At 36.6% G+C, this 18,465-nt stretch overlaps 2 protein-coding genes across 3 annotated transcripts in view; one reads left to right on the forward strand and one right to left on the reverse strand.

Annotated features, from left to right (window-relative positions):
* The window catches only part of LOC144435853 (speract receptor-like), a 98,504-nt gene that overhangs the window by 54,912 nt on the left and 25,127 nt on the right, over positions 1-18,465 (forward strand). The gene's annotated exons all lie outside the window — the stretch shown is intronic.
* Positions 1,278-16,024, reverse strand: LOC144435639 (uncharacterized). Of its 2 annotated transcripts, none has more exons than XM_078124235.1 (3): positions 14,547-16,024; positions 13,941-14,045; positions 1,278-1,547 (listed from the first exon to the last, which is right to left on the reverse strand). In XM_078124235.1, the coding sequence occupies exons 1-3, from the start codon at positions 15,865-15,867 to the stop codon at positions 1,309-1,311; spliced, it is 1,665 nt and encodes a 554-aa protein (XP_077980361.1). In that variant the 5' UTR covers positions 15,868-16,024; the 3' UTR covers positions 1,278-1,308. The 2 variants fall into 2 exon arrangements, with proteins under 2 accessions (XP_077980361.1, XP_077980363.1); XM_078124237.1 differs by having other exon boundaries at positions 1,415-3,120.

An 18,465-nucleotide genomic window follows, 5' to 3' on the forward strand; every position in this document is an offset into this window, starting at 1 on the left:
ACATTTTGATATATATATATATATATATATATATATATATATATATATATATATATATATATATATATATATATATATATATATATATTATATATATATATATATATATATATATATATATATATATATATATATATATATAAATATATATATATACAAATACATATATGTGTGTATGTATTTAACTCTTTATAGATATGTGAATGGTGCGCCCTTGTGTATGTAAAACTCTACAGAGATGACATGGTGCGCCCTTGTGTATGTAAAACTCTACAGAGATGACATGGTGTGCCCTTGTGTATGTAAAACTCTACAGAGATGACATGGTGCGCCCTTGTGTATGTAAAACTCTACAGAGATGACATGGTGTGCCCTTGTGTATGTAAAACTCTACAGAGATGACATGGTGTGCCCTTGTGTATGTAAAACTCTACAGAGATGACATGGTGTGCCCTTGTGTATGTAAAACTCTAGAGAGATGACATGGTGTGCCCTTGTGTATGTAAAACTCTACAGAGATGACATGGTGTGCCCTTGTGTATGTAAAACTCTACAGAGATGACATGGTGTGCCCTAGTGTATGTAAAACTCTACAGAGATGACATGGTGCGCCCTAAGCTTGTGTATGTAAAACTCTAGAGAGATGACATGGTGTGCCCTTGTGTATGTAAAACTCTAGAGAGATGACATGGTGTGCCCTTGTGTATGTAACTATATAATGCCATATAGATATGTGAATGGTGCACCCTAGTGTATGTAAAGCCCTTCAGAGATGAGATGGTGAGCCCTTGTGTATACAAACTTATATATATGTACACACATATATATGTGAATGGTATAATAGATATTCACATATCTATAAAGAGTTGTATACACACACAAAGGCTCACCATCTCATCTCTGTATAGTTTTACATACACTAGGTTGTACCATTCACATATCTATAAAGAGTTATATACATACATATGTATAGTGTTCCGGGAAGGGATTTATTGTTTATTTGCATTAAATTGGTAATGTCAGGTCTAATCAACCAATAATACATTATGCAAATGATGACACAGTCTTGTACAGTGGGACATGTTCACACGCACACACATAATACTTACAAATTATATAAATATATGTATATTCAATAATTCAAACCTGGTTTTTGAAAAAACTACGATTTATATTACCTGACATTTCAACTCATTCACTATAATTGCAATATGCAATATTACACACACATCCAATCAATGAGTACCAAAGACACTCTTTCATGGTTAATGCCACTCTGAATTGTAACGTTTTTTATTGATCATAAATTCAGTGGTATTGAGTTTTTTCATTTTTGACCAGCCAATTTCGAACATGGTCTTTAATAATGCGCCATGAGCGCCCACTAAGAGAGGGTTCAAGTTCAATTGCTCGCAAGCACTCATCTTTCAACGGTACTCTTCTTTCTGCATAATTTTTCTCCAAAGATCTATGTATAGCATCTTCTTCTTCAGGGGTCCACTTTCTGTTTTGTTTAGGATTTCTAATGTTGAATTGTCTAGTAGCAACTGAAAATAGAAGAGAAACATATCATAAAAAGGACAGATGGACCAACCAGTATGCAAAACAATTAAAGATCCTTACTTCTGAAAACAAAATCTTGATAATTAGGGGGGAGGGGGAGATTCAATATCTTCTACCGGTACTTTTAGCAGAATTTCCTTCAAGTAGCAAGAAAACAGGCCACTGTGAATGGCTTCTTTTTATAATAACTTCATTGTTATGACATTAATATGCCTCCTAAAAGACACTACGAAATACATTTTGAGTGTAATGACTCTGTCAATTTATGTACCAAATGACCGGAACTCACCAAGGACATTGACATGTATAGGTGAATTGTTATTGGTTTAAATTACCTTTCCAGGATAGGTACAAAAACAAGGGAAGGTCTAATTGATGGAAACAAGTTTAAACTGAGTGTAAATATACCCACCCATATAGTGTAAATTCTGCAGTCTAGTTCATAAAAATTTGGGATCAACTCAGAATGACAGCTGAGGAAGATTGTGCAATTACCTCCAAATTCTTGATTAAGGCTGTGTTTTTTTAACAAAATTCAGATTTTATAGTTCTTTCCGATTGTCATTGTGAGTTGCTCCCTATGAAAAGCAGAATTTATATTTAGTGTAGATAGCAGGCACTCAGCTACTTATGAGGTCTGTCCCAAACAAGTACAGTACATTTGTACATAACATGTATCAGGGTTTTAAAAACATTGTCAAGAACAGTATAGGCATGAATGCCTAATTTTAATATAACACAGTGCTAGCAACAATGAATAAATGCACAAAATATACATTTTTCATCAAAAGTCAAATTTTTGGCCTTACATTCAAATGACTTCACATTATCACTTATACTCTACAAACATTTATCTACCCAAAGTTATACACCAATCATTATTAAAATCTTTAGACAGACATAGTGCTTGGATGGCCAATGTTCTGTTATGAAGTATATAATTTTACAAATTTTGTTCAATTTATGACCACACACACAACCTTTCAGAGAGATGCAGTTGTATCGGTACACAATAACTGAACTGTGTAAAATTTACAGCAAAATGACAACCATATGGCCAGAATTTAATATTAACTCTGTGGAAATAGCTGTACTTACTTACTTCCTTGCTGACTGCAAGTTTGACATGTAAAATAGTCAATCAGTATAAACTTCTATCTTTAAATACAGCACATAAACCCAAACAATGCATGTAATCAAAGGTATATTTTTTGCACTTGGAACTACTCTTTCTGTAACTATCATAAGATATAAAGTGATGGGAAATATATCAGGGGAAAACAATGGTCTAATTGAAGGCTCACCTATCAACATGTTAAGATACCTTTTTGTTTCATCTGGTAACAATTAAATTTAAAGTCATCAAGTGAGAATGGTTTAGATGTAAAATTTTGTAAAATAAAGTTGAAAACAAAGCTAGTGAAAAAAATTAGAAGATAAATGATAAAAGAAGCAAAGTCAGGAAATTCAACACAACAAAAATGAATATACAGAGACACCAAGGGTTTTCCTCCTCTAGCTGCCTTCCTTGATGATGCCTGTTGTAAATATAACCACCTAAAAAAACATAAAAAAATTTCTTAATATTGAATGACTATTATATCAATAAAAAGCCATTGGTTTTGGCTGTATCTATAGCTGACATCACATTAGACATGAATTCAATCACATTTGAAGGTCCTTCGTGCATTAATAGCATTAGACACCACGTACACTAGAAACGTTTAAGTTTTGATCCTTTTGCTCCTCAAAAAAGGAAGCAATATATATATCAAAGCCTTGATTGAATGTTTAACCCTTCCATTCCTAAAGAAATATGAAATAATACGAAAACTTGATTTTCATGAACATTTTGGGAAATTTAAGAATATTACTTCAGTAGGAAGTAATATATCTTGAATTTTGATCCAATATAAAGTTGATACATGTCTGAAAATTACAGAGAAACAAGAATTTTTGTTCAAAAAGTTTGGCGGGAAAGTTTCTAGTCCTGAAGGGGTTAAACAGAACTAGAATTTCTACCAGTCAGTAAGGTAATGATAGAGAGGTGTCATGTTATTGTACAATTACTGTATTATCTATCAAGGTAGAATGAGCCTCGGAATATAAATATATAATCTTATGCCCAAACTTCAGTTCTAAAACCTATTGTCATTAGAATTATCCTCTCCTCATTAAACGTAATTAAAACCAGATTTAAACTGAATGCCTTCCGTAAGGGAATATTGTAATGAACTTTTTTGGACACAGCCCAAGTATCGACAATAATTATGTGAATTGTTCACTTGCTCTTTAGGTGGAATCAACAGCTTTTATAGTACATGTCACATGATGTGCACTCTGTTACGTTTAACGTATGTACTAAATTGTATGCAGTCTAAAGTTATAGCCTAATTACCAAGACTCATTAATTATAAAAATTATTTATTAACATGTTAGGTACATCAACAAACTTTATAGGACACAGACAATTTGTTATGGTTAATGTATTCATGAACGAATGGTATTGGAATTGAAGTATGCAGTCTTAAGATATAGCCTAATTACTGAAACTCATTAATTATGCAAATTATTCATTAACACTAATATATCTCAAAATATAAATTTTTGACAAAAAACACAAATTTTAGGCGAACAATCTGTAACCTCAATTGGTGAAATCATTTCTGAATTCCACAAACTTTAATCTGTCAAGTGACACTATGGCATTTTCCTAGATTTTTCATATTTAAACTGCCCAATTTGCATATAAATGAACACACCAACTTTATTTGCATAGAATAAACTTACTAAGTAGTACCTAAGTATCGATATCAAAAGCCGAATGCAATATTTCCAAAATTATAATTTTTTAAAAACACCCCATTTATAATTTGCACAACTGTTTTCTCAGTGTGATGGATATACTACCAATTATAGCAAGAAACATCAGGGCTCAATTTTTCATTATTTTGATAGCAAAATGGGCTACTCTAATCTAAATTATCATGGTATGAATGTATCTAACAGACCGGACTATCACTTGCTTCATTTGGTAGCCCAAAGAAAATTATTTGTAGTTTGTGGACACAGGAATATATGTACCCAGTAGCCCCAGTACATTGGACTACCACTTGCATCATTTGGTAGCCCAAAGAGAAACAATTTGTAGTACTACACAGTGGTTGTATTGTTCAAAACTACCACATACTACACAGTGGTTGTATTTGTCAAAACTATCACACACTACACAGTGGTTGTATTTGTTAAAACTATCACACACTACACAGTGGTTGTATTTGTCAAAACTACCACACACTACACAGTGGTTGTATTTGTTAAAACTATCACACACTACACAGTGGTTGTATTTGTCAAAACTACCACACACTACACAGTGGTTGTATTTGTCAAAACTATCACACACTACACAGTGGTTGTATTGTTCAAAACTACCACACACTACACAGTGGTTGTATTTGTTAAAACTATCACACACTACACAGTGGTTGTATTTGTCAAAACTATCACACACTACACAGTGGTTGTATTTGTCAAAACTATCACACACTACAGTGGTTGTATTTGTTAAAACTACCACACACTACACAGTGGTTGTATTTGTCAAAACTACCACACACTACACAGTGGTTGTATTTGTTAAAACTACCACACACTACACAGTGGTTGTAATTGTCAAAACTACCACACACTACACAGTGGTTGTATTTGTTAAAACTATCACACACTACACAGTGGTTGTATTTGTCAAAACTACCACACGCTACACCGGTTGTATTTGTTAAAACTACCATACACTACACAATGGTTGTATTTGTCAAAACTATCACACACTACACAGTGGTTGTATTTGTTAAAACTATCACACACTACACAGTGGTTGTATTTGTTAAAACTATCACACGCTACACAGTGGTTGTATTGTTCAAAACTATCACACGCTACACAGTGGTTGTATTTGTTAAAACTATCACACACTACACAGTGGTTGTATTTGTCAAAACTACCACACGCTACACAGTGGTTATATTTGTCAAAACTACCACACGCTACACAGTGGTTGTATTGTTCAAAACTATCACACGCTACACAGTGGTTGTATTTGTTAAAACTATCACATGCTACACAGTGGTTGTATTTGTTAAAACTATCACACACTACACAGTGGTTATATTTGTCAAAACTACCACACGCTACACAGTGGTTGTATTTGTTAAAACTACCACACACTACACAGTGGTTGTATTGTTCAAAAATACCACACACTACACAGTGGTTGTATTTGTCAAAACTATCACACACTACACAGTGGTTGTATTTGTCAAAACTACCACACGCTACACCGGTTGTATTTGTTAAAACTACCATACACTACACAATGGTTGTATTTGTCAAAACTATCACATACTACACAGTGGCTTTATTTGTCAAAACTATCACACACTACACAGTGGTTGTATTTGTCAAAACTACCACACACTACACAGTGGCTTTATTTGTCAAAACTACCATACACTACACAGTGGTTGCATTTGTTAAAACTATCACACACTACACAGTGGTTGTATTTGTCAAAACTATCACACACTACACAGTGGTTGTATTTGTCAAAACTATCACACACTACACAGTGGTTGTATTTGTCAAAACTATCACACACTACACAGTGGTTGTATTTGTCAAAACTATCACACACTACACAGTGGTTGTATTTGTTAAAACTACCACACTACACAGTGGTTGTATTTGTCAAAACTATCACACACTACACAGTGGTTGTATTTGTCAAAACTACCACACACTACACAGTGGTTGTATTTGTCAAAACTATCACACACTACACAGTGGTTGTATTTGTTAAAACTACCACACACTACACAGTGGTTGTATTTGTCAAAACTACCACACACTACACAGTGGTTGTATTTGTCAAAACTATCACACACTACACAGTGGTTGTATTTGTTAAAACTACCACACACTACACAGTGGTTGTATTTGTCAAAACTACCACACACTACACTGGTTGTATTTGTCAAAACTATCACACACTACACAGTGGTTGTATTTGTCAAAACTACCACACGCTACACCGGTTGTATTTGTTAAAACGACCATACACTACACAGTGGTTGTATTTGTCAAAACTATCACACACTACACAGTGGTTATATTTGTCAAAACTATCACACACTACACAGTGGCTTTATTTGTCAAAACTATCACACACTACACAGTGGTTGTATTTGTCAAAACTACCACACGCTACACAGTGGCTTTATTTGTCAAAACTACCATACACTACACAGTGGTTGCATTTGTTAAAACTATCACACACTACACAGTGGTTGTATTTGTTAAAACTATCATACACTACACAGTGGTTGTATTTGTCAAAACCACCACACACTACACAGTGGTTGTATTTGTCAAAACTACCACACACTACACAGTGGTTGTATTTGTCAAAACTACCACACGCTACACCGGTTGTATTTGTTAAAACTACCACACACTACACAGTGGTTGTATTTGTCAAAACTATCACACGTTACACAGTGGTTGTATTTGTCAAAACTACCACACGCTACACAGTGGCTTTATTTGTCAAAACTACCACACTACACAGTGGTTGTATTTGTCAAAACTACCACACACTACACAGTGGTTGTATTTGTCAAAACTACCACACTCTACACAGTGGTTGTATTTGTCAAAACTACCACACACTACACAGTGGTTGTATTTGTCAAAACTATCACACACTACACAGTGGTTGTATTTGTCAAAACTACCACACGCTACACAGTGGTTGTATTTGTCAAAACTATCACACACTACACAGTGGCTTTATTTGTTAAAACTACCACACACTACACAGTGGTTGTATTTGTCAAAACTACCACACACTACACAGTGGTTGTATTTGTCAAAACTACCACACGCTACACAGTGGTTGTATTTGTCAAAATTACCACACGCTACACAGTGGTTGTATTTGTCAAAACTACGACACGCTACACCGGTTGTATTTGTTAAAACTACCACACACTACACAGTGGTTGTATTTGTTAAAACTATCACACACTACACAGTGGTTGTATTTGTCAAAACTACCACACGCTACACCGGTTGTATTTGTTAAAACTACCATACACTACACAATGGTTGTATTTGTCAAAACTATCACACACTACACAGTGGTTGTATTTGTTAAAACTATCACACACTACACAGTGGTTGTATTTGTTAAAACTATCACACGCTACACAGTGGTTGTATTGTTCAAAACTATCACACGCTACACAGTGGTTGTATTTGTTAAAACTACCATACACTACACAATGGTTGTATTTGTCAAAACTATCACATACTACACAGTGGCTTTATTTGTCAAAACTATCACACACTACACAGTGGTTGTATTTGTCAAAACTACCACACACTACACAGTGGCTTTATTTGTCAAAACTACCATACACTACACAGTGGTTGCATTTGTTAAAACTATCACACACTACACAGTGGTTGTATTTGTCAAAACTATCACACACTACCAGGGGTGAACAAATCCACTGGTCCGAGGTCCGGGACCAGTGATTTTTTTGGGCGGACCACACAAATTTGACCTTGTCTGGTCCGTCGGACCAGTACCTTAAACTGTAAATAATCATGCTAAAAAGTAGGAACAGCAACAACTGAATGTGAACAAACAAGAAATACGATCACGATGGAGCCAAAACTACAAGCCTTGCATGACCTTTCGATGGGTCATGAAGTATTATCAGGTGACTTCCGACTTCAAACCAGCAATATGCTATAGAGAGGGGGCGTGAACTTTGACAGTTGAATGACTGGTGGGTGCGTCAATACGTCATAGTAGCGGCCGTACATCGTAGTTTATTTCACTGAATCAACAACAATGTGAAATGATAGACAGGAGATAACACTCAACGCACATGTGGCTCATATCATTACTAGTAGGGACATACCGGTTTAGGGACACGAGAATTAGGAAGACAAGAGTAATAATTTCATTGTATAATAATTCAAATGTATCAAACGAAACATTTTATTTGATATCATTCTGTCAGCATTGACTGTATTATTGTTTTTATTCATAAAGGAGCTTCAAATGATTTGTAGTAGAACCCCTTTTATGAAATAAAGTCATCCAAATGACGCACAAACTTCATGTTATCCCACAAAAGTCCGGGACAAAAGTTACCAAGTTTGTCCACTGGGCAAGTGAATAACAAAGGTTTCATCATTTTTGCCAACCTCAGTTACTTCCATGATAGCAATCACTGACTGTCATCTTGGTTTTTCCAATGACTTACAAGGGTTGACGATACCATACCAGTCCTCCTGCATTGCTTTCTGCAATATGCTGGTCTCGAACCTCAGATGCAGAGCTCAGATGTGTGCACATGTTGCTCATTCCATTTCGGGTGTGTGGGTTGCTTGTTAGACACATAACACAAATGCACTCCAAATCTGAGCATTTATGCTGCTTATTATCGTTTACTTTGTAATAGATAAAACATTACACGATCAAAAATATACACCACCTGTTTCATTTTCTCCTTGCATGTAATTTAGGTCTAAGTAAAAATAATGTGCTAAGACCAACCCTAGACAGAAATGGTATGCGCCAAGGCATTTCCCACGATATCTTATCTGTTACTATCTGTAAACATAGGACGTCAGTGTCCACACTACGTATATTACCTCTCAAATAAACGACCATTTCCCAAATAGATTTGCTGTGTAACGTGTGGCTATCCATCTCGTAAATAATTTAGACCCATCTGAAACGCGAAGGGCTGTAAAGTTTTAAATGGACAACACGGACAATGGTCAATCTTTTGAGCTATGGAAAACAACTGACCAGCATGACACCAAATGATTCTAGGGTTACACTTACAGATAGTCAACGAAGTATCTATTTTAGCACTGTGATATGATATTTGCCAAAGCCTCGATAACTGGCGAATTTGATTTTATCTCCACACCGTCACACGGACTCCCTCTAGTCAGGCAATCGCTGTGTTCCTAGGTCTTTTTCCAAAGCCTCGACAACTGGTAAATTTGATTTTATCTTGACACAGTCACACCATGGACACAAGGACTCCTAGTCAGGCAATGTATGTGTTCGTAGTTTTTTTTTTTCGTGAGATTTTATAGGATCAACTTTGAAGGGGTTAGTTTCTTTGTACAATTGTGATGATTTGCTTGCAATATCTGGGTTTTCCAGACAAGTTTGACAAAACGTAGTACAACTTTTGTCGTCATACTGCAATCATGACCAAGTAAAACTGTTTTTCAATGTTCTTGTCGCATATTTCTGTCAAATTTCTAATCCTTCGTGAAATCCAAGTGAAGTCGCCGTTCAGTATTTTTCGTTTCGTCGATGCGTCAAAAATAACCGTTACAAATATAATAGAATTGTCAATTGACTGAAACCAAGCATGTCAACTTTATATTTATCATTATAAATTGGGTATTGTTCAACTATAAGTGGTGTACGTCTAAATATATAGATTCATAGGCAAGATTTAATGTTTCACGTTAGCGGGACCAAGGACCACGGACCACTAATTCTTTCAGCAGGACCACTGGATTTTTTAAGGCACTGGTCCGGGGACCACCAGTTCACAAAATGATTTGTTCACCCCTGACTACACAGTGGTTGTATTTGTCAAAACTATCACACACTACACAGTGGTTGTATTTGTCAAAACTATCACACACTACACAGTGGTTGTATTTGTCAAAACTATCACACACTACACAGTGGTTGTATTTGTTAAAACTACCACACTACACAGTGGTTGTATTTGTCAAAACTATCACACACTACACAGTGGTTGTATTTGTCAAAACTACCACACACTACACAGTGGTTGTATTTGTCAAAACTATCACACACTACACAGTGGTTGTATTTGTTAAAACTACCACACACTACACAGTGGTTGTATTTGTCAAAACTACCACACACTACACAGTGGTTGTATTTGTCAAAACTATCACACACTACACAGTGGTTGTATTTGTTAAAACTACCACACACTACACAGTGGTTGTATTTGTCAAAACTACCACACACTACACAGTGGTTGTATTTGTCAAAACTATCACACACTACACAGTGGTTGTATTTGTCAAAACTACCACACGCTACACCGGTTGTATTTGTTAAAACGACCATACACTACACAGTGGTTGTATTTGTCAAAACTATCACACACTACACAGTGGTTATATTTGTCAAAACTATCACACACTACACAGTGGCTTTATTTGTCAAAACTATCACACACTACACAGTGGTTGTATTTGTCAAAACTACCACACGCTACACAGTGGCTTTATTTGTCAAAACTACCATACACTACACAGTGGTTGCATTTGTTAAAACTATCACACACTACACAGTGGTTGTATTTGTTAAAACTATCATACACTACACAGTGGTTGTATTTGTCAAAACCACCACACACTACACAGTGGTTGTATTTGTCAAAACTACCACACACTACACAGTGGTTGTATTTGTCAAAACTACCACACGCTACACCGGTTGTATTTGTTAAAACTACCACACACTACACAGTGGTTGTATTTGTCAAAACTATCACACGTTACACAGTGGTTGTATTTGTCAAAACTACCACACGCTACACAGTGGCTTTATTTGTCAAAACTACCACACTACACAGTGGTTGTATTTGTCAAAACTACCACACACTACACAGTGGTTGTATTTGTCAAAACTACCACACTCTACACAGTGGTTGTATTTGTCAAAACTACCACACGCTACACAGTGGTTGTATTTGTCAAAACTATCACACACTACACAGTGGTTGTATTTGTCAAAACTACCACACGCTACACAGTGGTTGTATTTGTCAAAACTATCACACACTACACAGTGGCTTTATTTGTTAAAACTACCACACACTACACAGTGGTTGTATTTGTCAAAACTACCACACACTACACAGTGGTTGTATTTGTCAAAACTACCACACGCTACACAGTGGTTGTATTTGTCAAAACTACCACACGCTACACAGTGGTTGTATTTGTCAAAACTATGACACGCTACACCGGTTGTATTTGTTAAAACTACCACACACTACACAGTGGTTGTATTTGTCAAAACTATCACCCGCTACACAGTGGTTGTATATGTCAAAACTACCACATGCTACACAGTGGTTGTATTTGTCAAAACTACCACATGCTACACCGGTTGTATTTGTTAAAACTACCACACACTACACAGTGGTTGTATTTGTCAAAACTACCACACACTACACAGTGGTTGTATTTGTCAAAACTACCACACGCTACACAGTGGTTATATTTGTCAAAACTACCACACACTACACTGGTTGTATTTGTTAAAACTACCACACACTACACAGTGGTTGTATTTGTTAAAACTATCATACACTACACAGTGGTTGTATTTGTTAAAACTATCACACGCTACACAGTGGTTGTATTTGTTAAAACTACCACACACTACACAGTGGTTGCATTTGTTAAAACTATCACACACTACACAGTGGTTGTATTTGTTAAAACTATCATTATACACTACACAGTGGTTGTATTTGTCAAAACTACCACATACTACACAGTGGTTGTATTTGTCAAAACTATCACACGCTACACAGTGGTTGTATATGTCAAAACTATCACACGCTACACAGTGGTTGTATTTGTCAAAACTATCACACGCTACACAGTGGTTGTATATGTCAAAACTATCACACGCTACACAGTGGTTGTATATGTCAAAACTATCACATGCTACACAGTGGTTGTATTTGTCAAAACTACCACATGCTACACCGGTTGTATTTGTTAAAACTACCACACACTACACAGTGGTTGTATTTGTCAAAACTATCACACGCTACACAGTGGTTGCATTTGTCAAAACTACCACACACTACACAGTGGTTGTATTTGTCAAAACTAACGCACGCTACACCGGTTGTATTTGTTAAAACTACCACACACTACACAGTGGTTGTATTTGTCAAAACTACCACACGCTACACACTGGTTGTATTTGTTAAAACTACCACACACTACACAGTGGTTGTATTTGTTAAAACTATCATACACTACACAGTGGTTGTATTTGTTAAAACTATCACACGCTACACAGTGGTTGTATTTGTTAAAACTACCACACACTACACAGTGGTTGCATTTGTTAAAACTATCACACACTACACAGTGGTTGTATTTGTTAAAACTATCATTATACACTACACAGTGGTTGTATTTGTCAAAACTACCACATACTACACAGTGGTTGTGTTTGTCAAAACTATCACACGCTACACAGTGGTTGTATATGTCAAAACTACCACATGCTACACCGGTTGTATTTGTTAAAACTACCACACACTACACAGTGGTTGTATTTGTCAAAACTACCACACACTACACAGTGGTTGTATTTGTCAAAACTACCACACACTACACAGTGGTTGTATTTGTCAAAACTATCACACGCTACACAGTGGTTGCATTTGTCAAAACTACCACACACTACACAGTGGTTGTATTTGTCAAAACTAACGCACGCTACACCGGTTGTATTTGTTAAAACTACCACACACTACACAGTGGTTGTATTTGTCAAAACTACCACACGCTACACAGTGGTTGTATTTGTTAAAACTATCACACGCTACACAGTGGTTGTATTTGTTAAAACTATCACACACTACACAGTGGTTGTATTTGTTAAAACTATCACACACTACACAGTGGTTGTATTTGTTAAAACTATCACAAGCTACACAGTGGTTGTATTTGTCAAAACTACCACACACTACACAGTGGTTGTATTTGTCAAAACTATCACACACTACACATCCCAGTGGTTGTATTTGTTAAAACTACCACATACTACACAGTGGTTGTATTTGTTAAAACTATCACACACTACACAGTGGTTGTATTTGTTAAAACTATCACACGCTACACAGTGGTTGTATTTGTCAAAACTACCACACGCTACACAGGGGTTGTATTTGTCAAAACTACCATGGTTGTGGACACAGTACAATGAATGTAACAGATTGGACTACCACCATAATGTTGGTTTCAAATGTAGAATCTTGGGATGAACTAAAATGGACCAAAATATCTACCTCAAATATCTGCAGCATGCAAGTGGAAAAAATGAGACGGAATGAACAATGGAGAGAGAGAAATGGTTAAGTTGCTGATTATAAGTTATATACTTGTTTTAAACATGTGGAAAACTGGCAAACTGCATAACAGATAACCACTGAGCTTTAATGTAGAAAAATAACGACTGAACTGATATAACTTACATGCATGTGGCTTTGCATAATTGTTGTCCATCAGCACTGGTGGGTCATTCTCAGTCATGCTTTCCTGTTGAGAAGCTTCACCTAGTTCATTTTCATTCAACACAACTGTAAATAAGAATTGATATATGAAATAAGTATAAGTAGATGTCAACAGAAGAAACAGACACAAAAAATCATTTATTTTAGGCTAACTAGAGTTTCCAATCCATTAAAACTGTGAGAACACAACAAATTCGTTCAAGAAATTTTGGTGGGAAGGTTTTTACTCCTGAAAGTGTTAATTTTGAAGGTTAAAGTCATGCATGCAATGCCACCTGGGAATCCCAAATATAACATTAATTTCCAGTGATGAGATTGAGATTTTTAAATCCCTACACTGAGTTCGCCAAATATAGTTTCTGTGTACAGAAACAAAGCAACAGAAAAAAATCTAAAACAATTATTGCAACTGACTTGTATTACTCATGAAGCCCACTATAGCAGCAAAATCAACATTGTGTGTGTGTGTGTGTGTGTCTGAAGTAAACAGTCTAAGTACATATTTAGTAAATTTTAAAGGTTAATTAAACATGTCCAGTAACTGCAATGAAATCAACATCAGCTTACCATCTGTTCCTATTTCATCTAGTGTTTTTCCTTTAAATATGTTCTGATCTCCTTGTTCCAGTGACAGAAGGAGTCTGCTGATTTTACACACCTGTAGCGTTGCTTGAGGTAGGCGGTAGTATTCTCTATGGACACCTATACGATGTCCAAGAAAGCCAGCAAGAATTTCCAATTCAGTGTCATTTAGATAAAGGAACTGTGAGACTGTGGCCACATGTTTTCGAAGATTAGTTGAGGTCAATCTCTCTGGACTTCTGGCACCACAACTAAATGCATAAAGTCGAAGACAATGACTTCCTCTGTGACACTCGAGGGAATCGTACTGCCTTGCAAACAGATATGGGTTGTTTGGGTGTACACCTGCTTCAGACCTTGTTTGACAAAGCAGGTCAACACAGGTTTTAATCTCAGGAGTTAACAAAACTGGCACATTTCGACCTCTTTTCCCTGGAATTTCTATCCTGGTGAAATGATTCAATAGTTTCCTCTCTAGTGGAGACAGACTTGCAGTTATTTCCTCATCTTCACCAGCTGACTGATTTTTGTTCTTTACATATGTGGTCAATAGCATCCGTGAGACCTCCCCTTCACGACGTCTGTTGAACAAGATCACTTGTGCCAGGGTTGCCTTGCACAACGACGACCATGATCCCTCAATCAAGGTTTTCTCTCTCAGATTTTTGGCAGTGTTTTGCATAATGTCCTGTAACCGATTCGTGAGTTTCACAATATCTTCTGTTAATAGTAACAGTTTAGTGTTGTTTGCTCTCCTTGCTTGAAGGGTATGTCCAGCATGGCTCGAGACTTTGTTTTCCCACTCAAGCCGATAGAGATCCATGAATCTGGTGGCCCTGTCTTCATCTGATTTGGACTCACTTTGGATTGAATGACTTATAACAATCTGGGCACAATCTTTAAGGTAATATCCAACTTTTAACCCAAGGGAGGGTGTGGTATATGTTGCTGCCTCTTCGTCATAACCAGCCATAGATCGTACTGCTTGTACAACTGTTTGAAACTTTGCTGGATGTATGCAGTCATCCAACTGCAAAATACTGCTATCTATCTGCCGCATCTTGATTAATAGTCGGCCTAATGTTCTGATTCGTTCAGACACAAATGTCTTGTTCTTCTTCAGATGAGCATTTCGTTCATATGTCCTTGTAGCAAAATCCATAATCAACCGGTCATTTCTGGCAACCAAAGTGACATCATCTTGTCTCATGTTGGGCAAAACATTTTCAAGCATTAGTTTACTTGCACTGTCTGCTACATGAAGTAAGTATGATGCTGCTTTCTGGAACCTTTTTCTCCCTACCATTTCATTGGTCTTTTCTTTGGCAAACTCACAGTTTTGCCAGTGTTTTCCTATCACTTTTTTTGAATAATATCCAAGACATGCTTTACAAGGTAAGTAGTCTGTGCCGTTTTTTTTAGAGTTTTGGGATGGTCTTTTGAATGGCACCACTTCCCCTCTTCCAGATTTTGCCACTTGGTAGTTATGGTGAAAGTTACCTTTATATTTGAGTTTTCTCAACATTTTCCCACGCTCAAAGGAATCACAAGGAAAACTCAGAGCATGGGCCACATCAGTTTCCTTAGAATGTATGCGTGTAAAGTGGCGATAAAGATTTCCCATTTCCTTATGGCAGTACACGCAAAAGTGCTTTCTGTCCCATATTCTCTTTCCTGACATTGTTTTAGCTTTGGCATGCTTTACTGTCAATGCACTGCGAGTCCCTTCGTTTTTCCTTTTTACACTTGGTGTGAATAATTCTCCTTGCAATGATTCTGAACAGTCACTCTGCATATTTCCTTCTGATGTAGATGGATGATAATCTGGGTCACCGACACTGTCACCATCCAACTTACTGCAAACTTGATCAATTATATTCTTTAAGGCTGGTGTGGACATCTGATCTTGCAGTGATTCTGAAGAGTCACTCACTATGTCTTCTGAATCTGATTGAGGTGGATGATAATCTGGGTCATTGACACTGTCATCACCATCATGGTCACTGAAGATGTGATCACCATCACTGTAGATATCATTGGCTACAATAACGCTAGGATACAGGCTATTGTGAACAGTACCAGTGTCACCATCACTGCTCAATATCACTGAATTCACCAGGTTTGTGTCACCATCGCTGCTCAATATCACTGAATTCACCAGGTTTTCATCACAATTACTGGCATCATCATAGGGATGAACTACCCCCACAGACATGCACTTTAGTATCTCCATAGCATTTTCATTCTTATTTGAATCCATGGTTACACATTCTGTATCAGCTGGCACTATACCAGTGACTTCGTTGCTACAGGTAGTCACCATTTCCCTCAACTGTGATTCAATTTCTGAGCTGTTTGATTGTGGTAGTGGATGAACTGGATCTTCTATATTCAGTTTGTCTTTTTGAAACACAGAAGAGACTGCTTCAGTAATGGTACCATGGTTTGTCTTCCTAGAATTATGGGAGATAACTGATGTGCTCTGTATATAGGTATCCATTTCCACAGTGACAGCATTTTCCCTCTCATTTGAATCCATGGTTACACATTCTGGATCAGCTAGCTCTTCTGTAAGCTCTTTTCCAGAGGAAGTCACTGTCATATTTTTGACACAGAACTGGGCTTCTCCCACTGGTGATCCACTCTTTGACGAGTCACAGAATGATGAAAGTAGAGAATTGTCAGAATTTGATGAACTGCTTTCAGGAGGAGAATATGTTAATTCTTCTGAACAGACAGCATCTTCAGTAATATCAAGACGTTCCTTAACAGTATTGGACATTTCTAAGGCAGCCAAGGCATCATTTTTCCTGTCTTCATTACATTCTGTTATAATACCAGTGGTACAACTAGCTGTGTCAAGGCCTGAATCACCCACTACATCACAAGTGTTCTGAAAAAGATTCAAAGTCAATGAAGAATTATCTTTTTAAGCTACAGCACTGTCTGTAAAGGGTCACTCATCAAGTAAACCATTGGAATTGCACACACACACAAATATTTGTTTCCATTTCCTTGTGCATGGTAACAGGACAACTGCCCCCATACCACTGCCCCCGAATGAAAAAAACTTCTAAATACATTTAGAAATATGTGACAGCAAGCATTACAGATTAACCGAGTTTGTCATTCATAAAAGTCACAGTCAACAACTTACCGCCGCAATTTGCGTACATTATACCATAGACAAAGGATTGTCTATGATTATACTCACTACATTCACATGTTTTACTCTATTGTCATCTGTGATACTTGTTATGACAATTATAAAAGTCGGCATGATGCTTTAACTTACTGCCGTAATTCATGTACTTTATACTCACATTAACACGTTCTACTCTATTGTCTGTGATTATTGTTACGACAATTATAAAAGCCGGCATGATGATTTAACTTACCGCCATAATTCACATACTTTTTTAGTTTTTCACACCTAAATGATATATATTGCTTGCCAGTCACCAACATGGTCAGAGTGTTCTGCATTGTCTTGTCAGTCATTATTGAGTTTGTTCAAAGCGAGAGAAGAAAAACCAAGTTGATTTATGATGACTATGTCTAAGTGAAACAGAATGATACGACAAACTCGGTTAATCTATAATACTTGCTGTCACATTTTTCCATATGCATTGAAGTGTTTTTTTCATGGGGGCAATTGTCTGGGGGCAGTTGTGCAATTGTCCTAGAATCCTCGCACACAGTACTTACCCCCCCCCCCCCCACCCCCCATCAAAACGTACAATGCACACAAGTCATGTAATTAGTGCCAAGATGGCAAGGTGATGCCATGTTTCAGAAAAATGATATTTTAAGAACTTTTCTGATTTTCCATTCATAGTACCAACCTAATTTGCAGTGAATATCAAATGCCTTACAAAAAACTTTTACACACAACCCATTCAGA

This window comes from Glandiceps talaboti, chromosome 5 (genome assembly GCF_964340395.1).
Source record: "Glandiceps talaboti chromosome 5, keGlaTala1.1, whole genome shotgun sequence".
Classification (NCBI taxonomy): domain Eukaryota; kingdom Metazoa; phylum Hemichordata; class Enteropneusta; family Spengelidae; genus Glandiceps; species Glandiceps talaboti.